Source organism: Pimephales promelas, chromosome 12 (genome assembly GCF_988280905.1).
Source record: "Pimephales promelas chromosome 12, fPimPro1.hap1.1, whole genome shotgun sequence".
Classification (NCBI taxonomy): Eukaryota; Metazoa; Chordata; class Actinopteri; order Cypriniformes; family Leuciscidae; genus Pimephales; species Pimephales promelas.
The window spans coordinates 274,605-299,661 of NC_142780.1; the positions used below are offsets into that span (position 1 = coordinate 274,605).

General features: G+C 40.6%; 1 protein-coding gene across 1 annotated transcript; it reads left to right on the forward strand.

Annotated features, from left to right (window-relative positions):
* Positions 1-11,150: 11,150 nt before the first annotated feature.
* sall3a (spalt-like transcription factor 3a) lies at positions 11,151-24,305 on the forward strand. The gene is made up of 4 exons (XM_039667313.2): positions 11,151-12,569; positions 16,718-19,849; positions 19,998-20,332; positions 22,891-24,305. The coding sequence occupies exons 1-4, from the start codon at positions 12,491-12,493 to the stop codon at positions 23,311-23,313; spliced, it is 3,969 nt and encodes a 1,322-aa protein (XP_039523247.2). The 5' UTR covers positions 11,151-12,490; the 3' UTR covers positions 23,314-24,305.
* The last annotated feature ends 752 nt before the right edge of the window (positions 24,306-25,057 follow it).

Genomic DNA, 25,057 nt, shown 5'->3' on the forward strand with positions numbered 1-25,057 from the left:
AACAGTATTCAAAGAAAAAGGCACTCACCCCCTACAGCTTCCCTTACAAAAGTAAATATTAAACAATAATCAAGCAAGAGTTCAAGGGCAATCAATTCCTTCTCAGTTTTTTTTAGTGAGAACAAGATCTCTCAAATCAGGCCACTGCTAACTCCCAACCACAATCTCTGAAAATCTGCAGAGCGTTATCAACAGTTCAGTCTGGATCAGAAGAGAAGTGTGCTCTCCTCTGCAAACGCTGACTGCACCCTTATACTCTCCGTCTCAGGTAGATTCACAAATGAGTGTCAGGTGCTGATGATTAGCCCTGAGAGCGAGTAGAGAGAGAGAGAGAGAGGCAGCAAACAAACAACACAGGGAACACGACCACGCCCACTCTTTCAGAAACAGAGGAAATCAAAAAGGTTCAAAGAAAAAACAAAATCAATAATATAAACAAATAAATACATGAATAAATACGTCCTGGGACGTAACACATGGTCAAAACTAATCAGTGTTAAAAGAATAGTTTGATAAAAATAAAGAATAAAAAACCTCCAGCATCATTGCCTGACCCTTGTGTATGACCTGAAAAACAAACGGTAACGCTTCAGATTGCAGCCCGGAAAATAAGTGTAATTAAGAGGAATTTACAGTGTAACTTTCTGTAATTAGTGTACCTATACAGTACTTACATGTGAGTATAACGGAACAATAACCAGGAGAATTAAAAAATATTTATACTGTAAGTATTATAGAACATACATTTATTTATTTATTTATTTTTTGTAGCAAAAGTGCAGATGTTAATGTTTGGGCTAACATGTTTCAAGGCAAGAAAAGCTAAGACTACTGATATTGTTTTTTTTAAATATACTGGGAAATATATCTGGTTTCATGTGGTTACAGGGTGAGTGGTGCTTGTATAATAAATAAAGGCGTCTGAGTCAGTGATATGAGATTGTGTGTGTGTGTGTGCATTTTTATTGTACTTACCCACAAGAGGATCTTTCCCCAATATATAAGAAAACGTTGTTTTCAATAGTTTTCATTTCAGTGCACTTTTGTTAAAAAGATTACTTTATAAATGCATAGATATGTACCCTGTAATTTCTACAATGCCTATACCGTATGTATTGATAAACAATTATTACAAAAAGGAACGCAGTGTGTGTTCTTGCTCAATTGCTCCCAAATGTAAGATTGTTGTATCATAATAGTAGAATAAGTTCCCCCAGTTCTATAACTCTCACAGTATAAATATGTTTTAATTCTCCTGGTTGTTCCCAAAACTCAAAATATTGTTCCCTCATACTTATATTGTAAGTACGTTATTGGTACGCTATAATTACAGCTTTAATTACGCTGCAATCTAAAGCGTTACCAAACACATACTGAATTTATTATTTAACAAAAAGAATTTCACGGTCCTGCGTGTGTGTGGGTCATGAGACAGCCGTCGATCACTACGGGTTTCCTCTGCCTGCCTCTGAACACAAGTCTCATTTTTAAAAGCCCATATCTGGAAATATCAGCAGATTTTATTTTTTGGTGTTTTGCACCGTCCCTCAAATGGCCCTGTGGGAGCTGCTCGTGTCTAGCGCTAATGAGGAGAAATGTTTCCAAACATCCAGACGTAGCGTGGAGAGCGATTCAGGAATAAAAACATTAGCTGATTTGATTCGATTGGCATCCTCTTTTGAAGAGACAGATGAAGCGAAACTATTGTCACTCTGAGGTCTAGGAGACAACGAGAGGTAAAGTGTGGAAAATGAAATAAAAGCAGAGAGCATTTTTGAGCACTAAAGCACTAGCGATTAAAGGTAAACGCTCACACTGAGATAGTGGCTCTAAATGAATTAGCCAGAGATAACATGTTGTGCAGCGTTTGTGGGGGTAGTCAATTTTAATTAGTGTTTTGGAGACATCTTTTATCAGACTGTTGTAACCTTTCTCTCCTCCCTCCAGTGCTCATCTCCCTCCCCCTCTCCATCTCTCCGCTATCACACGCTTCCAATCAGGACCATTAAAGCACACAATCAAACATCCACTCCTCAAGTGCAACTGTAACGCTAAATATTTACCTTCTGAGATTGCAACTAGCGCAGCAGTGCGTGTCGGTTCGCTTTAGAGTGAATTCGTTGTTTTCTCGTCGTTTTTATTAAATGTGCAAAATTGCAGTTCACGTTATTGTAAACCTATTTTACTTTTTCATTATGGACTCCTTGTGATATTTGTTGTATATAAATAAAACTAAGATTAAAAAGTAAGGAATTAATAGGGGTGCAACGACCGCCTCACGTCATGATTCGATACATATCTACATATGATATTACTGTGATACTCCAAGATGCATGATTAAAGGTCAACCAAAAATGTCCTGTTGATTAAATGCTAAATGTGGTGTTCAGTGTGTGTGTGTAAATGAATAGGATGGACTTGGTTCTGAAACCCAACGCAGGACAATAGAGACTCCAGAATAACAATATTCATGATTCTGAAGATGAACACAGAATTATTGTAGATGAATATGATGATCTCTGTCACTGACTGGATATATTTCATATAATAAAGGCCACTTTATACTGGTAACATCAGACATCTGGCATTATCAGTCCCACAGATATTCATTATTATACATTATAATCAACATTATATATTTAGTAGTTTAATGTAGTACTGACACTAAAACTCTGAAAACTTCTTACAATTTCCTCACACAGAAATTTCATTTTGTCTGAATTGTACACAATACAAATTGATGCATTTTTGCAATTTATTGTTACGCACCTAGAAACGAAAGATTAGCAGACACTGCATCTCTCTCTCTCTCTCTCTCTCTCGTCCATTGTTAGGCAGCTCTTTTACTGGCCTGATCAGCGCTGGTTTACTGGACATCAGCTGAAACTACCAGTGACAGGATGCAATAAACTGGAGAATAGCAGCAATCTAAGGAAAGTTCCTCATTCACGGCCTCTCTGTCTTCTATCCTGGGCAGAAAATAAAAAATCAATACAGGCACACAAGACCTTGATAAAGGCACTGGACAGGGAGAGAGCCTGTGCTAGATTTACTGAATTAAAGTGATCAAAATTTTCAAGTCAACTCAGACCACTGCCTACATAAACTAACAAGCCTATCTCCCGAACTGCCCGTCACTCACCGCGCTTCGCTCTTCTCACCCTCGCTCTGTCTTTCTCTTATCAGCTTTAGTGGGCTTTATTGGCATGACAAATAACATTGCATTTCCACAGCCAAAGCGTTTGTAGGCTGGCTATAGACAATAGTCAAATAAATGGACAGTGCAAAAAATAAATAAATGGCGGAAAAAATCATAAAAATGATTTGACATGTCATGTTGGACTTAATTTTCTTTAGTTCATTCCTTTATAATTATTATGCATACTGCTTTTATGGTCTCATAATAAGGGACATTATAGAATATTTGTCCTTTTAAACATAAATTTGTCACACAGTTATAACATCTGAAAATGCACAACGATGGAGAAACTAACGGAAAAACACTTTATTACACATATAACTCAGGAAAAACACTAGAACATCATAGCTGACACTGAACAAAGGGAACTAGTGGCTTAAATACACAGACAATTAAGAAAACTAGAAACAGGTGCATAACAATCAGGAACCATAGAAACGAACGAGAAATGAACGAGAACAGGCAAACGAAACCAAAACACCTTGAGAGAAAATGTCACGTTTCGATTCGATACCGATTTTTTGTCTCGAGATTCGATTCAAAAACGATTCTCGATTCAAAAAACGATTCGCAGGTCTACATAAATGTAGTTTACTTTTTCCTATGTGATTGATTGCAGTAGACATAATTTAAAAGAAAAGTTTGATATTACTTTATATGTCTTCATACAAAAATAAAAACTTTTGCAACTAAAAAGTGTGAAGTGCCAAGCTTTGGCCAGCTTTTAAATACATTTAATTCAAGTTTAAAATAAAACTTAAATAAAAAGCTTTCACATTTAGCTTTAAAGTGCTGTAGTCAGATCAAACAAACAATTATGCTAAATGTGGTTTAAGGAGTAGGCCTACTTCAGCTACCAGGTTGACTGTTGAAATGTGAACTCGACTGGGCACATTGAACTTTCTAAAAATATATAGGCTACTAATTTCATAGAACCCTTGCGAAAATATTTTAAATAGATTTAAAGGAACACTCCGACTTTTTGGGACTTTAGCCTATTCACCTTACCCCGCAGAGTTAGATAAGTCCATACATACCTTTTTCATTTCCGTGCGTGCTATAAGTCTGTTTGACGCACCCACCGCTAGCCTAGCTTAGCACAAAGACTGGATGTGAATGGTTGCAGCTTTCATACTAATCCAAATGAGTGGCAAAATAACGCAAACGTTTTCCTATTTACATGTTGTGATTTGTATAGTCACAGAGTGTGCAAATAACAAAGTCAAATGAGACACAGACATCTTTTAACTGTATAAAACCTGGGAACTATTCTCTGAAGGCGAAGCAGTGCTACTTTGGCGGAGTAATAACCGCATCACCTGAGACACGCCGTGGTGAGGAGCGGAGAGTTCGCTTGGTGTTTGGGTAAAAGAGTCAGCAATTTATAAATAGTAAAAGCGTAGGTTCGCTCTATTGTAAATAGCTGCGACAGTAAACAGGGGAGGTAATACCATGTTTCACAGAATTCCAACTAAAAACGCTGACTGGATGAAGAAATGGCTAACTTACTCTGGATATTTATCCAAACACACCTAAATAGATTATCAAGGGACATTATGTTTGCTCGGTACATTTCAATGAGGACGATTATTATGAAAAAATGGAATTTGCCACACGGACCATAATGTGCTGAAGGATACGGCTATCCCATCTATAGCACAGACAGGACAAGTGGATCACCTGCAGCTGAGGTAAGTGTTCCGTTATGTTTTTAGATGACCTACTGTAACAGTGCCATTAGCCAGAGCTAATGTAACGTTAGTGACACTATTATATGATTAGGGTATGAATATGTTTTTATCTTGATGCGGTGCGGACGCGCTTGGAAAAAAAACGAGCCCGTTCACCGCGTTGAACTTGCACCCTGCGCGCGGCGTGCCTAGTAGCCTAAATTTGAAATACCCATGGAAATAACGAACTTGAGCGTCCAAAAGGGTACGATAGGCTGTGAGTTCATTGTGCAAAAACAATTTGTGCTATTACTTTCCCCGTATTCTATCCTATAGTAATGCAATTATACTGTATATTATATACTGTTGAATACGTTTGGTTCAGCTAATAAATTGCATTTAAAATATATTGATTCCTGTAATAATAATTATTTATTCATGTGATATTTATAAATCTGGGTGCGTTTTTGGTTGGAAATCAATGAAACACTGTATTACCTGGTCTCCCCTGTTTATTGTCACAGCTCATACAATAAAGCAAACACCCATGATAAACTATGCTTTTCTATCTAACGTTAGTAATTGCTGACTCTGTTACCCAAACACTGAGCGAACTCTCTGCTCCTCGTCACGGTGCGTCTGAGGTGATGGTTATCACTCTGCCCAAGTAGCAGTGCTTCGCCTTCAGGAAATATAGTATTTATACGGTTAAAAGATGTCTGTGTCTCATATGGCCTTGATATTTGCACACTCTGTGACTATACAAACCACAACATGTAAATAGGAAAATGTTTGCGTTATTTTGTCACTCATTTGGATTAGTATGAAAGCTGCAACCATTCACATCCAGTCTTTGTGCTAAGCTAGGCTAGCGGTGGGTGCGTCAAACAGACTTACAGCACGCACGGAGATGAAAAAGGTATGTATGGACTTATCTAACTCTGGGGGATAAGGTGAATAGGCTAAAGTCCCAAAAAGTTGGAGTGTTCCTTTAAAAAAGCCACCGCTACTGGTAACATCTACGGTTAGATTGATTTGTTTAGATCCAGTGAAGTCGTCCATAGGCGCGTAATTTGCGGGTATCTCCAGTTAACTAGCAGAGCATTCATTTAGTTCGCTATTAAATAAGAGACCTGTTGTTTTTGAAATCAAGCTGAGCGCTCGTGTCCGCTGCGATATACAGTCTTCTCTCGGACGCGCGCTTCAATCTATCGCCGTTGTGGAGACTCCGGTGAAATCACAAAATAAAACGTGATGAACATAGAGAGAGAAAAACTATACGAGTGCGGTTTAGAACCCGTAACCTCTGACACGCTTGGCAAAAGATCTACAGAACTCAAACATAAGATCTGCGGATCGATGCATTTATTTACGGGTTGAGCAGAGTGGCTGCACAGTTTGACCAGCGGGCGGCAAGAACTTGCAATAACTATTTATCAGACCGGCCCTCGCAGCCTCGAAACCATAGAAACACTACCGGACCACCGGTAAAAGTCCCGACTTACCCGATTGCCACTCCGCCCCTGCACGCCATTAAAAAATATAGCCTATGAATCGATTTTTGGAATTCTATGAATCGATTCTGAATCGGTAAAGATTGAATCGCGATTCAAATGTGAATCGATTTTTTTGCACACCCCTACTGACTAGGGCTGGGTAAAAATATCGATTCATCAATGCATTGCAATTTTTTGCTTCTCAATTCAATATCGATTCATCAAATCCAATTAATCGATTCAGCCATCCAGGCCAGTGGCGGCGCTGTGGGCTACACTCTAGTGAGAGCATTCAGCGTTGTACAAGTCGCGCTTTAGCAAAAACAGCGCGATGACGGACAGCAGCTGCACTCCGTTCAAGCCTGATTCAAGCCTGCACCGCCAACATTAAAAGCCGACGTTTCGGCTCATTTTGGATTCCACTCCAAGCCGGGAACTATGGAAGCTTGTTTACGCCACAGAATGGAAAATAAAAAAGGTAATTGCGACATTTTATCTCACAATTCTGACTTTTTTTCTGACAATTGGGAGTTTACATCTCGCAATTCTGAGATATAAAGTCAGAATTGCGTGATATAAAGTCGCAATTGCGTGTTATAAAGTTAGAAATGCATGATCTAAAGTCAGAATTGTGAGATATAAACTATTCTGAGAGGGAAAAAGGTTAGTCTTTTTTCCCTTAGAATTGGCCAAGTATGATCAACTGTTAAGTGTTATTGTTTACAAAATTATATTTATAATATGATATTAGACTTTTTTTGAGTATACAAATTGTGTGCTTCTGTTTACATTTCTTTTATAACTTGAATGTATTGACCATTTTGCAAGATGTGAACAACACTGGTCCAGAAGCACTTCCTGTTTCAGTTTGTAACTGTTTTCTTTATTAAACACGTAAAGAAAACATCTTAAAGATGTTTGTTTAAATTTTTGATTCAGTTTTATATGTTCTGTTGGTTGTATTTCATCCCAGCTTTTGTGTAGTGTTAAAAAACTGAAACAGGAAGTGCTTCTGGACCAGTGTTGTTTACATCTTGTGAAATGGTCTATAGGAAGAAAGAAATATACTTTCTACTACTTAGTTACATGCACTTTAGAGGTGTTGTTAAAGCACTGCTTGTCACAGTTGTGTTTCTATTCAACACATACAATATTGTACATTTATTCTGCTGATTAAACCATGACAGGAAACAAACATGCTGGGGTCAATTTGTTCTTTAACATTGGTAATAATGCACACATTATTGAAAAATATACTCAGGCACTTAATTATTTGTGTATTTACTTATTATTGAATCGATATCGAAGCTAATAAATCAATATTGAATCGAATCGAAATCGAATCGAAGCCTCAAGAATTGAAATCGAATCGAATTGAGAAATACCTAACAATACCCAGCCCTACTTTTAACCGAATCCGACGACCTTCTTGCTCACCTAACTGTGCAATGGGGTTTAGCCAAAGTTAGCTAGCCAAAGTTAGCTAGCCAGTGAAAACTACAAAGTCCACAATACAATAGCACTACGATTAGCAGAAGTGGCTTCCCGGAAATCGAACATATTCTATTTATAAAATATAGAATAAAATATAGAATTAGTGACCAAACTCCATCGCACACCTGCAGGTGATAGGTGCGTCGGATGATAAGACCAGACTAGCTAGTCATTTAAGCAGATAAGGAGCTCCCGCACACTATCGTTACTTGCACTTTTTAATGAAGTTTATTCACACACAACGTTCGTCAGGAGTATACAAGAACTTCATTAAAAAGTGCAAGTAACAATAGTGTGCGGGAGTTCCTTATCTGCATAAAATATAGAATAAAATGTTCATTATATTGGCAGTCTTGAGTGGAAAATAATGTGGATATAGTTGAGCAGATTCCTCTGCAGGGTTCACACACAGTATACTAGCACTACAGTATCAGTCCTGTAGATGGGAGAACGCTCACTATTATATGTACAGTAGCACATGTCCTACACCCTCAAAACAGCTTCTGACATTCATGAGTTTGCAGAAGTGAGAGGGAGAGAGAGAGAGAGAGACTAACAGTAGAAGCTGCTCTAATAGATATAGAGATGTAGTTATCATCAGTGCTTTAATGTACTGCTATTGGCTGAGGATGCTGGATTTGATTATTTATTTACTGTACTGTAATTGACATTATACTGTATTGTAATGCAAATCAAATTCATGTTCAGTTCGTTGGTATATCAACTGTTTTGTGTGCTTTTGGTCTACTTTACACAGTATATAATGAAGATACACTTCTCTTAAGCTAATTGTTAAAGCACCTCTACTGTAATAGACATCAACGGTAAAATGATTCCCAATCGCCTGATGGAGGCTTTATTACCGTGTTCTGGATTGATCTCACTAGTGTGTAAGACTGTGGTGTGTGTGTGTGTGTGTGTGTGTGTGTGTGTGTGTGTGTGTGTGTGTGTGTGTCTTTGAAGGGATCGTTTGGATTGAAATGGTTTTGATTTGAGAATAGACATTTGGGGAATCGGTGAGACATTATGGATTTGTGTTTAAGAATTTTAGAAAAAACGAGGCATAATTTCAGGAAATGTGTTTAAGCCATAGAGAAAACCTGTAAGATCACAATCCCGTCGACTCACTGCTCATGATCGAGACACTAGCTCTATTAGTTAAATATTACGTTGCAGCATATTATCTTCATCAAAAGACAATAAGAAGTTAAAGTGGTTTTATTTAAATGTGTGACACACCACACACTCTCCGACCGGCAGACCTGCTTAAACTGTTAAAAACAGCAGTGTGCTTTCAGTAGGCCCAGAATTCCCCACACACACACACAGCGTTAACACACACACACACACACACACACACACACAGGACTAAAGCATTTAAACAATCTCTATCTCTCTCTCTCTCTCTCTCTCTTTCACACACACACACACACGCACACACACGCACACACACACACACACACACACACACACACACACACACACACACGAGTACAGCGTTCAATTCACTTCAATTCAAATTGCTTTATTGGCATGCCAAAGCTTGTAACACATAATATAATAATAAAGAGATAAAGAATATTATAGCAACTTAAATTTAAATGTACAAATTAAATTTATTAAACAATTAACAGTGTAACAGATTATAATTTCTATGAACATTTGATACCACAGTGTTTTAACACACACACACACATCAACACGTGTTGTCAGGCTTGTAACAGAACCGCATTAGAATCAGCCCTCATTGCTGTTCAGTGTTTGCTTTATAATTAATTTACATTTCCAATATTGTTTGAAGATATTACATTAAATAGTTTAATCAAACATCAGTAAGTGTTTAATATACAGTCGGACTTTAATTACACCTGATTATCCATCATCACTGATCTGCAGAGTTATGATGACGTGAAGAGAACAGGAACACGTGATGGACGGGGTAAGTCGAGCCGAATGCAAACTAAGAGAATTGACCATTTGGATGTCACCGAGATTGAATTAGAAGCTGTGCTGTAATTGGCCTTGGTGCAGAAAATACAGTGTGTGTGTGTGTGTGTGTGTGTGTGTGTGCGTGTGTGTGTGTGTGTGTGTGTGTGTGTGTGTGTGTGTGTGTGTGTGTGTGTGTGTGTGTGTGTGTGTGTGTGTGTGCGTGCGTGCGTGCGTGCGCGTGTGTGTGTGTGTGTGTGTGTGTGTGTGTGTGTGTGTGTGTGTGTGTGTGTGTGTGTGTGTGTGTGTGTGGCATAGCCGTCAATATGTCAATCTTAAAAGAAGAAACAAAACTCAACAAGCTGAACATTTTACCTGGAAAGTGTCGCTGATTCCCGTCCCCTCACCTCCTCCTCCACACACACACATACACACAAACACTTGATCTCCATCAGTGCAGTCTCTCTCTCTCTCAAATTCAAATTCAAATGAGCTTTATTGGCATGACTTATACAGTATTGCCAAAGCATTGGCCATTACATAGGCAATGAACAAATAATCAGTAAATGAATCAGTAAACAAATGCATGAAATACATGCATATATATCAGAAAACAAACAAACAAAATAAATAAATAAATAAACAAATAAACAAAAAAAAAAAAAAAAAAAAGTTTTTTTTTTTTTTTTTTTTTTTTTAACCAACTTTCAGACTTTAGTTTTGTCCACTGGCTGACTCTCGTAGTTTGTGGCAGGCTGTTACATAGTCTGCTGCTGTTGTGATTGAGCTGGAGTTTTCTCCCAAAATATGAATTAATTTTTCTGAATTTGGCAATGCCATAAAATTTGGATCTAGTTGTTGGAATCTAGAGAAATACTCTGATCTAATGCTGTGATAATGATCACAGTAAATGAGGAAGTGTTCTTCTGTCTCCACCTCTCTCTGAGAGCACAGTGAACACAGTCTCAGCTCTCGCGGCTGCCATCTCTGCCGGTGCCGTCCTCTCTCTACGGCCAGACTGTGGTCACTCAGCCTGTATCTGGTCAGGGTCTTTCTCACTTTATGCTCTCACTTTTATATCTCTCTCTCTCTCTCTCACACACACACACACACACACACACACATGATCTGGTCATCAAACAGCAGGATCTGCGCGCGCAGCTTTAGCGGATTCATTAAAGCACATTTTCTGATCTGAGATCAGATTCAGAGCCTCCTCTCTGCACTCCACATAAACTCCTGTTGAACGCTCTTTATCAAATATGACAGTATGAAACTTCACCCACTGTACAGGCCTAACTCACTAAACTCGTGCTCGCGTTAGGCTCCAGTACAGCGACGCGAGCGAGCGGGTTTACTATAGAAATGATGATGATGATCGTGTGATTGTGTGAAGTGGAGGCTCCGCTGTGTGTGTCCGGTTAGTTACAGGGGAAAGGATCGATGCGGTGATGAAGGACTGGCTAGTGCTCTTCATCATCAGATGCTCAGAGAAATGATATAGCAGAAACAGTGATGCTCTTATCTCCGAGGCGCAGGACACGCCGATCGATGCCGGCCGGCCCGCGCGCGCTTTGTCTCCGGGAGATGTTGATGCGGGTTCGGGACGTCACTTCTGAAACGGGGAACCGGTGGAGAAGAAAGGAAACTCGCACATGTTCTGACACGTCATAACCCACTCTCTGGGTTTAAATCAATGATATTAATATATCAGAGTCAAACTGAAAGAATAAATGCATGGGAATAATTAGACAGTATAAGAAAACAAAATGTATTAATTCTTGTTGAGCTCGTATTAAACAGAATATTTTAAATCGCCGCGTTTCCTGTAGGCCTACACGCGTGTGTTCCCAGACTCGGACACGGAGGTGTGTGTTAATAAGACGGAGTGAGTAATTTTATCAGGTCAGTTTCATGCCGCCTTGAGCATCAGATGACGGTGAACTGGTGTGTCCTGCTGCTGCTGTATCCTAGCGGTGGCTCTGCGCGCACACACACACACACACACACACACACACACACACACACACACACACACACACACACACACACACACCTCCAGCGCCAGCACCGACCGCTCACTAACTTCTGACGCCCAGCGGAGCGCGTCACACACCGCGATCCTCGCACGCGTCGGAGAGGCTCTGGATCCGCAGGCCTGGAGAAGAAGAAGCGATCCTCGCAACTCAACAACTTTACATCACCATTGCAGCACTTTAACTAACTTTCAGAGCGGCTGCGGTGAGTGTGTGTGAGTGCTAAAGCTTCCGAAGACCCACACACACTCCGTCCAACACTTCTGCTGAAACTGGCCTCGCCGGAGGACATGCTCTTCGTTACTTTACTGAGTGTGTTCGGCGGTGATGGGATGTAATGGAAGAAAGGAACATTTACAAAGAAGAAAAGTTCTCGTGAACAGGATCCGCCCGAATCATCTCACTATAACACACTCTTGGGAATATTCCTGTAGATCCATCCGCTAAAGCCCGTGTCGAGCTGATCTCGGTGGAGGAGTGTGTGTGAGTGTGAGTGTGTGAGAGGTGAAGTAGTAAATTGCGGAGTCCGTCCCTCATTTCCATCTCAGTTGTTCCCACTGGAGCTCTGCCAATCCAGAGGATCGTTCACTATCATAATGATAACTCCGCAGAAGCGCAGATCCCAGCGCGAGTTCGAGCGGCTCTTCTGATGAGTGTGAGTGAGGAAGAATGTCCCGTCGGAAGCAAGCGAAGCCCCAGCACCTGCGGTCGGACGAGGAGCCCGGGTCGGTCCTGCTGCCGGGTCACGGTGAGCTGATGATGAGGAGGATGAGGATGATGATGATGGTGGTGGTCTTCACTGAACCTGCGGGACTTGAATGCCAGCGACGCGCTTTAGTCTAATCGCCTTTAAAAACAAACACACATTTTTCGCGCTCGAGCATTTGTGTCATTATATTTTAAAGTTAAATTCACACCCGTGCATGCAAATTACTCGCTTTTCTTAAATTATGACACTTATGATTTAGAAACATTAACAACAAACGGCGATTTATCCGAAATTTAAAGATTAGCAAATAAAACAAATACAATATGAGAGTAAATTATTATTGAGTTCAACTAACGGACAGATTCACCTATACACCTTAATTTAGCGGGTTTTTGTTGGCGTAACTATGTAGAAACATTAAAATTGAGTTTAATTACTCAGAGACGCTTCAAACATTTAAAAGAAAGACGATTCTTCGCTTCAATAATTAAGATCTTTTCGTCGTTTACATTTTTACTCTTTTAAATTCTTCTTTTTAAATTGATAATTTGCTTTTTTACTTTACCTAAATCACTATCAAGAAAGAAGGTGGCAAATGCATGTTATAACAATATATATATACGTCTTCATTTTGTGTTTTAGTAGTCTACTAAATGTCGCTGTGTGTTTTACTCGTAATTGTGTTTAAAGCAGTTTAATGCGATGCGCGGGTATCTGCATAACCCATGACTCTGCAGTTATTAATTACAACAATTCGGTCCCTTTCTCGGAAAAGAAGAAAGGTTTTCTCCCTTTCTCTAGGGTTACTTTTTTTGCAATAATAATAATATTAATAATAGGCTAAAAATAATAATTTATCACAGTGTTTTTAAAAATACACGAAGCAAAACTCGGTTATTCAGTCACTACTTATTGCAACATTTCTTGTAGTTTATACAAACCTGCTACAAATTCAGTTTAATTTATTTATATATTACTAACATTTTACCAGCAAATCATGTGAAAATCTTTATTTTTTAATCAGTCATGAGGCTGTTAAGGAATGTTATAATGTCATAAATCTTTTTAGGTGATTATTACGCCAGTATTTTCTGTCACATGTTCAGAAGTCTCGCTGTCTTATGGCTTTAATCTATCAAACTATAATCAAAATACATCTCCAAATTAAAGCACATCTCGACTGAGTTTCAATCAAGCAGCAAACATAATGTCTGATAGATGAGCAGAAATACATGTAGCCTACACGTGATTATTTAAACAATAATTCAAGAGTATATATATCTAATTCCAATCTAAAACTCATTCATCTATCAATACATATTGAAGCACATATTTGCCAGTCTTGTATCATACACATAATACACTACAATAATCACAGTAATTGTGTGTGTGTGTGTATTTTTTTTTTTAGAGAGAGAGATCCAAAAATGAAAATTTAATGACAAACTAAAGTGTAATATTGGAGTCCTGAGCGTTTAATATTGCCTGATACCTCAGCTTGTATGATCCGACTTCGACTGCATCTGAATAGCAGCAGAAGTATTGATTGTTTCTCCTAAAGACGGAGGAGAAGCGGAGAGGTTTCAGTCCTTCTGTGATGATCGCAGTGTTTCTTCAGTCAGATCTTCTGTTTCTCGCCGCTCGAGTCTTTAAATGCTCGTTTTCATTCTCTTTTGTTTGCTTGGCTTTTGAACGCGCTATTGTGTGCGGGCCTCAGTGGTGTGTGTGTGTGTGTGTGTGTGTGTGTGTCCCCGAGGAGCCGCATGCGCTTAACCCTCGCCGGCTGGACCAGCATGGGTGGCCCATACATCTCCGGCTTTACATGCGGTTCGTGCAGATGTTCGCTTGACCCGAGAGAAGTGGCTTACATATGTCCTATGGTGTATTAATTATGATAATCTCTCTGTCGTCTTTCATCTCCATGCAGATAATGAGCTCTGATACTCTGACACTCTGTCCTATTGTGTGGGTATCTCACATGGGTTAGGACTTTTTTAAACAAAATATAAAACTTTTTTTTCTGCTGAGATTTACAATTTAGTATTATTTTATAATTTGATATTTATACATCTAATGGAAAGTTTGAATTATGCTGGAATTCTCTGTGTTTTTGAACAATACTTTCCTTCCATGTTCCCAAGGCCGCTGAGTCCATAATCCTTGAGCTGAAATTACTGGTAGTGATGTAGTCCGGTTTGTTCAGTCTGAATTATAGTTTTGACCAGTTAATTTAGACAGTAATCATGAAACATTTTTACAGTATTGGGATTTATTCATTTAGATCTGTCAGTGTAGAGACTGTAACCGTCTCACATTTTTTGTATTTTTCAATGTTCAAATTGTACAAGAGGTCTGATGATAATGTGTATTGATCCGCCAAAGATGTTTAGCAGAATTAACCTGTTAATTATCCGGGTCCATTTCCCATCATGGTGTGGTTACACCTGTGTCCGAGCACATGCTAACACAACACATGAACATCTGCACATCTGACCCCAGATCAGGTGTTGTGGAGGACACAGAGCCATCGCCGAGTCCCGTTTATGTGTTTCGATATGGCATGGGCAACACTGAACATTAATATTACAAATTCATACATTTCATGTGAAGTAATAGTAAGCAAGATTTGCACAAGTGCATTGTATACAGTGTGTGTGTGTGTGTGTGTGTGTGTGTGTGTGTGTGTGTGCTACAGGATGAAAAATACTTTCAGCCATTTTGGATTATCACAAAAAAGGTTGTAATTTATTTATTATCATTTTTATTTAAAGGTAGTAAGTAGTTGCATTTAAATCGTTTGTAAATTTAGGCATTTTACTAGTGTATGATAACATATTTTTATGAGAAAAATAATTTAGAAATGGTGAGGAATGAGAAGTGTATTTATTCTTTTTAACACTTATCATAACACTTATAAAAACATAAATACATTATAGTGTATAATATGACAAGTTATAATGTAACATCTGATAGAGTATAACTGATGTAAAATCTAAAAGTGTTTTCAGTTTGCATATCAACATTTGCTCATTGTACAGGAAATTCTATATAATTTATAAATCAGTCTGCTTTACTCATTTAGAAAATTAGGAAAAATTATACTTTTAGTTTGTCTGAAATAGACAGTATGAATGTGTCTGAATTATTCTCTCTTACTGTAAGCATTTCTAATTAATTTTATTCCAGTCACTGCCGACATGAGGAAATACATCACCTCCTTCTTCCTCGTCTTCTTCTTCTTAGTATGATTATTAGGTTTACAGTATATTATTATAATTTGTTGTCAAATACATTTAAAAAAACATTTGTAGTTATATGCATAATTTAATTCTATTTTCTGTTTTGGAATAGAAATTAATTTTATTCTTGATTTTTTTTAAATATTCATCCATATTGCAGAAGAAGACACACTATAATCACACTATAATTTATCTGCTAAACATTTTCAACCGCCAGTTGATAAAAATAGAAATAAAAATAAAAACTTTTTTTAAATACATTTTTTAAATGTTTTTCATTTTTTGGAATAAAAACATAAACGTTTTACTCCGCAAGGTCTAATCACAATTTAGGCATGTTTAATTCAGCTTGTAAAGTTAATTCTTCACAGTTGTCTGCATAACATAATTAACAAAATATTAGACCCAACCCAATCTCTGCAGTCAAGCACTATTACCAGATAATTACCATAAAGCATAGACACACACAAACACACAAGATGTTCTGTGTCCATTGGAATAATTCGTACAGATAATATCCACGATAATGTGTATGATTTAAACAGTTGAGACATGACGAGATATGATTTAGGGCTGCTGTGATGTCAGCTGTACAGAACATGCGGTTTCTTCTTCTTCGTCAGGAGACGTGTTGTGCCAGTGTTTCCAAACCCATAGATGACGCATCTGACAGAACCGCTTCAGTAAACGCCAAATTGAATGAAATATTGCAAATCAATGACTTGTGTTGAATCTGTTTTTAAACGGAAATATCCAGCACTGATCAGACTGATTGCACAAAGAGATTTATTATCTGGTTGTACAGGGAGCAGTGCAATTATCAAAAACGGTGGCTAAGATGAGATACTAAAATCCAGAAAAAAAGGGCAAAATTGATTTTTTTGTGCAATTAATAAAAAGTTGAATTTATTCATTAATTTTTGCACTTTAATTTCCTGTTCCCCACAGTCTCCGGTGAAGGAGTGGAGGATTCAGACAGTGGAAATGAGAGCCGCAGCGGGAGCGAAGAGACCCACGTGTGTGAAAAGTGTTGCGCTGAGTTCTTTAAGTGGTCGGATTTCTGTGAACATCTGAATACCTGTACCAAGAACCCGCTAGTGTTGATTATCAGTGATAATGAGGTGACTTCAGACCCAGCCCAGGACTACGTGCCGGAGCCATCCCCGGTGCCCAGCAGCGAGCCGGCCGAGAGCGAGGACGACCCCGGGGGAAGCCTCATCCCTCACGCCGAAGCCGACGAAGGAGCAGACATGATGCTGGATCCGGGTTCTGTCCTGGAGAAAGAAGACGAGCCCATGGAGGTGGAACTGTCTCCTGAGAAACCCGCAGATTCTGAAGATCAAGTTGCCCTGGCAGAGCCAGACATAAGCCTACCTCAGATTGAGGACCACACGCAGTCCTCCGGGGCGGGCTACTCTATTCCCAGCACTAACGTCACGCTGGAAACCCTGCATGGGACCCGTGTGGCGGTGGCCCAGTTCTCTCAGGGTGCCCGGGGGGCTCTGGCTGGTGAAGTGTCCACTATGGCCATCCCCATGATCCTGGACCAGCTCATGGCCTTGCAGCAGCAACAGCTCCATCAGCTTCAACTCATAGAGCAGATTCGGAGCCAGGTGGCGCTAATAAACAAACAAGCCCCCACACAGACCGCCGTCAACCATCAAGTAGACCACAGCATGAATGCTGCCTTACAAGTCAGCTCATCCTCCAGCATACCCACCATGTCTGGGCAGCTTCATCTGCGTGGCTTCATTACACCCCCTGTGCATCAGCTTCCTATCAAGGGACCCTCCACTTTAAACGGGCAGGTCTCCGCTTCATTATCTTCAGCTCTGGAGGGAGCCTGTTCCAATGTCCCTCAGACGGGTGGCCAACTGGCGAGTTCTGGGATGAAAAGCAATATCACAATGAATTCCCTGTATCCAACAACCAGTAATGCGGCTCCCCCCCAAATGCCACCATGCTCAGTGTCGATTAGCAGCAGTGGCTGCACTAGCAGTAGCACAGGGCCTGGGGGTGAAGCCAGTTGTTGTATTTCACTACCAAGGAACACACCTAGTCCTTTGACGCTGACTCATGGGAGATTGCTAACATCCCCCTCCAGCCTTCCCCTTGTCCCTCACAGCTCGCCCAACAGTGTTATCTTCCCTAATCCTCTAGCCAGTATCGCAGCCACAACAAATGCTCTTGATCCTCTTTCCGCCCTAATGAAGCACCGCAAAGGAAAGCCCCCAAATGTCTCCGTGTTTGACACCAAACCCAGTTCAGAAGATCCCTTCTTCAAACACAAGTGCAGATTTTGTGCTAAGGTGTTTGGAAGTGACAGTGCCCTGCAAATTCACCTTCGTTCCCATACTGGTGAAAGGCCTTTCAAATGCAACATTTGTGGTAATCGCTTCTCTACAAAGGGTAACTTAAAGGTTCATTTTCAGAGACACAAAGAAAAGTATCCTCACATCCAAATGAACCCCTATCCTGTTCCTGAGTATTTGGACAATGTTCCAACTAGCTCAGGTATACCTTATGGGATGTCCTTTCCCCCAGAAAAACCTGTTACCACATGGCTGGACAGCAAACCTGTTTTGTCTACAATCCCATCACCGGTAGCACTGCAACTCCCTCCAACCATGCCCAGCATTCTAGGAAACTATGGGGATTCTACTAGTTTCACCCCTTTAAGTCGGTCACCTCAAAGGCCATCCCCGCCATCAAGTGAGTGCACATCTTTGTCTCCTAATCACCTCATTGCTGAGGCCAGTTCTGCACAAACCTCCAGTTCCCCACAACCCAATGTGGCGAGTGACACGCCTCCAGTTCTCAAACTTGAAGCCTTTCTTCTACCACCCAACTCCCCCACCAGGCCTGGAGAAACCGGCATGTCGATCCCTTCCATGCCCCAAGTGATGTCTACGACCACAGTTACAACCTCGACCAGGACACAGATCACAGACTCATCGAATACTCCGTCTGCTGTCTCTCATCCCTCCCTACAAATGATGTCCAGTCAGTTTAAGCCCAAGTTTCCTTTTGGTGGCCTCCTGGACTCTATGCAAACATCAGAGACCTCAAAACTACAGCAACTGGTGGAAAATATTGATAAGAAGATGACAGACCCCAACCAGTGTGTTATCTGTCATCGTGTGCTCAGTTGTCAGAGTGCCCTGAAGATGCACTATCGCATCCACACAGGAGAAAGACCCTTTAAATGTAAAATATGTGGTCGTGCTTTCACAACCAAGGGTAATTTGAAAACACACTTTGGGGTTCACAGATCAAAGCCCCCTCTCCGGGTACAGCACTCTTGCCCCATATGCCAGAAAAAGTTTACTAACGCCGTAGTTCTGCAGCAACACATCCGCATGCATATGGGTGGACAGATTCCCAACACACCCCTGCCTGAGAGTTTTCAGGACATGGACACAGATCTCTCCTTTGATGAAAAGAGCTTAGACGCCATGAGCAACTATGAGGACGAGCTACTTGACGAGATGGACCAAGTAACGGAAGATGAAACATGTCTCAAAGAAGGGAACGTGAACTCACCAAAACAACTCAATTCATACTCAGACATGTCTCCAAGCACCTCTCCCCCAACCTCTCTGATCTCCAGCATTGTTGCTTTGGAGAGTGAAATGAAGCTGAGTGACCCAACAGTTAACGTAACCCATTCCTTCAGCCTAAAGCCTCCAGAAAATGGGAGTGAAATTGATGGGGAAAATGGAGACATGTTTAAGAATGACTCATCTTCCACTATGGGAGACTTGGAGAACCACAGTGTTGGGAGTCCAGCACAGTCTGAGTCCTCTGGCTCGATGCAGGCTCTCTCTCCTACCTACAGCCAGCCGGAGAGCCATCGCTTCGAGCCGCCGAGAGTCGAGTCCCCTCCTCAGGCAAAAAGCAGCAAGGACGAGGCTCTGCATTCTGCTTCAGTGAGTGCCACGGTGAAGTCTGAGCAGTCGGACAGCCCTTCTCCTGGAGCAGAGAACACGGGCGCATTAGATCTCACTGCCACACAGCCCAACAGGCCATTTGTCAAAGATGAGAATCACTTCAGTCTGCTGTTCCTGGGAAGAGACAGAGGTAGACATCTAGAGATAGTCCTATATATACACAATTACAAATGGCTGATAATTTAATTACTCTCGTTGTTAGTACTTATATATACATTAAAATCAAATAAATGTAAATAACTGAAACATTTTCCTGTGATTTATGTTTTTTTTTTAAGGTTTAAACACTCCCAGTATTATGAGCTCAGAATCAAGCACAGTGAAATATGAGAATGGACACAGCAAATCACTGGCCTTGTGTGAGGGACCCCACGTACCAGTCGGCCCCCAGGTTCCTACCGCCACCCCTCACACAACCATAAGCCCCAACCTGGCTCCAATGCTGGCTCCGCCCCCACCCCGCCGGACCCCCAAACAACACAACTGCCACTCCTGTGGGAAGAACTTCTCGTCCGCCAGCGCTCTTCAGATCCACGAGCGCACGCACACCGGAGAAAAGCCCTTCGGCTGCTCCATCTGCGGCAGAGCCTTCACCACAAAGGGAAATCTGAAGGTATGGTTCAAAGATATTTGGCCTACTTCCTGTTTATATTTATGCTAATTAAATGTGAAAGAAAACAGGATAAATTTGCGAATGCAATATTTAACAGATGCATTGGCATATTGGTACATAAAAGTTTGGTGTTAGCACCACCCATAGATTAAAAAAAAAAACACAAAAAAAATGCTACCTTCATATCCTATTCCAGCCCGTTCTCATCCCCAGGTGTCATATACTGATCCAACACACATGGCACCCTTTAGCGCCAATATGAGATGCAGATATTGAATATTCATATATATATATATATATATATATATATATGGGGCAAAGGTCTAACCCTAATGCTACGTTCACACCGGACGCGAATAGGGCGTCAGGCGCAAATGATTTCAATGTTAAGTCAATGCAAAGACGCTTTACGTGCGCAAAAAATTCCTGCAGCGCGAATGAGGCGTGGAGCACGGCGCGAAGACGCGAATACGCCTCATTCACGCGAATGGCGCGAATTGAGCGTCTGGCGCGTTACGCGCGAATGATTCAGTTAGTGCCATTTGTGCATTCACGCGTTTGACGCGAATTCGCGTCTGCCGCCCGAGTTGAAAAATCTGAACTTTGTCGTGAATTCGCGCCGCGTTCTATATACGAGACATGTTCATCTTGTATTGAATGTTATTCATTCCATAGCTAGATTATATGAAATAATATTATGTTGACAATCAACATATGTGCATAAATTCGTGTCGGGATGTGAGAGAGAGAAAAAAAATCACAGGACTTTTGAAGGCTGGCTATTTTATCATCAAAACAAAAATAAATGACAGCTAGGTTAGATGGATGAGGGAGAGGGTGATCCTCGCTCCAATGCGGGACAACAGGTCATCAAACTGGGCGCGAGACAGGCGGAAGTACCGCTGACAGTGGCCGTCATCCAGCACAGCTCCTGGAGCGAGCAAACTCGCCAAACGGTTCGGCTCCGAAGGGTCCGGTGGACACAAATATACGGCGACGATGATCCCCACGCCACTGTTCTGCTCTCCAGAGTAAATACAGAGCGGTAACTCTCTTGATGAATGCTCGGTCGACATAAAAACAATGGCCGCCAACGGATTTCGATTCTGACGCGCGTAAATTTCGCTTCAAACTTTTGTTTTTACGCGCGCCAGTTTCGTTCTTGACACGCGAATTAACACAAAGTGGTCAAGCATCAAACTAGATGCGTCAGGCGCGAATTTGACGCGCGATTCGTATGAACGTAGCATAACCCTACCCCAGACCTAAACCCACCCATAACCGAAGCGTGTTATAGTGACGCTAAAGGGTGCCATGTGCGTTGGATGTCTACGCTTTGGCAAAAGCGTCAGTATATGACACCTTGGGATGAGAATGCGTTGACTATTCATGATCTGGTGTCCTTTGTTTCACTGGGTCACGCAGATTACAGTGATGCCCATTTTGTCATGCTCAGCCATATTATCTGTGCGCCTTTTGAAATTGAAAAGATATTTCTGAACTCCTCCCACAGTGCTCATCGAATCGTCACATAAAAATAAAATTAAAGCAACATTCTGGCATATTTACATGAAAGTTTGCATGTGTCCTGACGATAGTGTATTAAATGAAGTTTTGTTAATAACTAAGTTCGGGAGGAGCACGTTCAGATAATTAACACGAGTGGACGGCAATCAGCAATCAGCAACCAATGATAAGAGGGTATATATAGACTCAGCAGTCTTACCTCGATCCATTGGCAGTTTGCAGCATCCCTCCTCCACCCCTTCTCCACACTCCTAGTCCTGCACACTCCTCTTTCTAAAAAATCACTTACATACGGGGGGAGTACTCTGGGTTCGGGCAGAATTCCGAGCACGGAGCCCTCCCTCCGGACAGCACGCCAAATACGCATTGAATCTTACTCACTCAAAATTATATGTAAGTGTGAACTCGTGAATTTATAATTTAATATTAATTTATAAATAGCGTATTAATAATTAACATGCTGTACCTATTAATCAAAAGTCATGAAACACTGTATTACATTACAAGCAGTTTTAATAAAGGCTTTGAAATCACGTTTCATCAAATCTTCACCGGGATGCTATTTTTATCTTTACGTGTAACAGATCTGCCACTAATGTGCTTGTCCCAGTAATTGCTGCCTGCAGCTTTTACCAATTACAATCTTCAAATGAGTTTAAGCTTACTAAAGCACATATTTTAAAAGTATTTGATATATATATATATATATAACTGTGAGATGTAGCATTCATTATTTCAATGAGCTCATTGTTTCTGCATTAAATTAAAAATTTTTTAGCTAACTGTGATTTGCACATTTCTGAAATACATAACCTCTGATAACAGATTGTAATTCGGACTCGTGCGTTTTCTGTAAAGCTGCTTTGAAACGGTGTATGTTGCGAAAAGTGCTGTACAAATTAAATGTGAATTAAATATATTTGTAATGTAGACGTAAACGACAAAAACATACTCATAAAGCATATGCTATATAAAGGGCATGATGTCTTTTTTTGCGATTGATATAAACTGAAGCAGCGTTCTCACTCCAGGTCCACATGGGAACCCACATGTGGAACAACGCCCCGGCCCGGCGGGGCAGACGCCTCTCCGTGGAGAACCCCATGGCTCTTCTGGGGGGAGATGCCATAAAGTTCAGCGAGATGTTTCAGAAGGACCTCACCGCCCGAGCAATCAACGTAGACCCGGGCTTCTGGAATCAGTACGCCGTAGCCATCACCAATGGACTGGCCATGAAAAACAATGAGATCTCTGTCATTCAGAACGGAGGCATTCCTCCGATTCCCATTAGTCTGAGTGGCGGAGGCATTCCCGCGGTGGGAGGACTGTCCGGCGGGATGGAGAGGTCTCACACCGGCAGCACGTCCCCCGGGAACAAGACCAGCCTGGAAGTGGGAGCCGGACACCCCTTCTCCAGATTCAGGGAAAAGGACAAAGAAATTGGGATTAATTGATAAAGGATACTGACGGAAAGACTTGACCCAGTTTGAGTGATGTATTATATTGTACAAATGACGTCTGATATGCTGTTTAGATATTTAGTGTTCTTCAGTCCTACTGTACATTGATTCGTACAAAGAAAACACGTGTCTCGTTTTAAAAACGTTTGTCTTGAGAGGTTTGCATGGGTCTGTCAGTATGTTTCTTAATAGCGTGACGCTCGCGGCCAGTTCCTACGAGTCCATGTGTGGGGGTCAGGCCAAGGTCATTCTCACGAAATCGGGCAACTTGTAAAATATCGTTCGAGTGAGGTCAGAGGTCGTATGAATTAGCCACTTTGTAAATTCCCACGAATGGCCGTGAGAGTGATTTTACGGGACACGCGAGGATGGAAACGTGGATATATTAGTCAGCTTTTTCAATCACGGACACTAGACACTTGTCCGGACGAAAAAGTCGTTTCAATTTCTACATTAATTTTTCAGCCATGTTCTTATATTAATGTTCTGTGTATTAATATTTATGCTATAAATTAACAGTAGGTATTAAATATATTTAATTGCCCTGAGTTTTTATCTACTTTAATTTAATTTAATTTTTCTAAATTGTAATTCTAAATATATATTGAAATAAAGACGTAAAAAAAAATCTTTGTTCTATCGATGCAATCACGTGGAGGTGTCGTCGTCGTGTGTGTGTGCGCCGCGCGGATCTGACGCTGCTACGCTCACGCGCCTCTTTTTATCCTTTGTAAAGAAATAAAACAGAGTTCTACAAAAACCGTTTGTGTTGAAGAACTGCAGATCTACTGAGTCCAGACTGAACTGTGATGCACATTTTGTAACACAACACAAAAATATGTTGATTTGTCATGTTTGTGAATGCACTTTTGGAGGAACGGTCTTGTTTGTGAGATTACTGTGGGAGAGCGATCTTCTTCTTCTTCTTCTCCTCCTGTAAATGTGAGTTCTGGAGCAGAGTCGAGCTCAATAAAAGGAGAACAGATCCTGTGTGTGTAATGCTGTCTCTCTTCCATCAGGTAGTTCAACCGCGCAAACAAATCAGTTTTTAAATAGTCTATTATTTAAGAATATTTTTGAAACCTAAATCATCTGAATATGCAGTGTACGAACTGGACACACACATTCCTGTGACGCCAGATCACACACACACACACACACACACACACACACACACACACCTGAGGCGATGCTCACAGCAACTCGGCTTTTACAAATCACTTTCTTGTCATTTTCTGTGGATGCATGAAGTCAGGTGTGTGTGTGTGTGTGTGTGTGTGTGCGAGACGAGTGTGTTATCGATGCGATATTACAGTCGTGGCGTATGCGCTGACACAAACTTTTACTGACACTGCTGGCTTTAATGATCACACACACTAACCCAAGCTCTGCGTCAACAGAATAAAACATTATTTGCTCATTTATGAACTGATGTAAAGTTCTCATGATGAGCTTAAATAATGGAAATACACAAATAAAACACCCACGGTGAGTAAATATATGGCAACATTATATTTCAAAGTGATGCGTTACATGTGAACTCTATTGTAATAAAAGGTAATTATGCATAAATGCAATTAATTAACTCTAAACCAAACCGTAACCCTATGGTAATGTAGTTAATTAAAATTATATAATAATTTTAATTAACTACTTTTAATAATAAATAAAAGAAGTAAAAATAAAATGAAATAAATAATAGAAAAAAGAAATAGAAAAAATAATAATAGAAAAAAGA

What these genes read in the sequence shown, in the direction of transcription:
- sall3a (XM_039667313.2), top strand. Translation starts at nt 12,491, where the DNA reads ATGTCCCGTCGGAAGCAAGCGAAGCCCCAGCACCTGCGGTCGGACGAG. An exon ending in GGTCCTGCTGCCGGGTCACG is followed by an intron (nt 12,570 to 16,717) that starts GTGAGCTGATGA and finishes TGTTCCCCACAG; the next exon opens with TCTCCGGTGAAGGAGTGGAG. An exon ending in CCACAAAGGGAAATCTGAAG is followed by an intron (nt 20,333 to 22,890) that starts GTATGGTTCAAA and finishes TTCTCACTCCAG; the next exon opens with GTCCACATGGGAACCCACAT.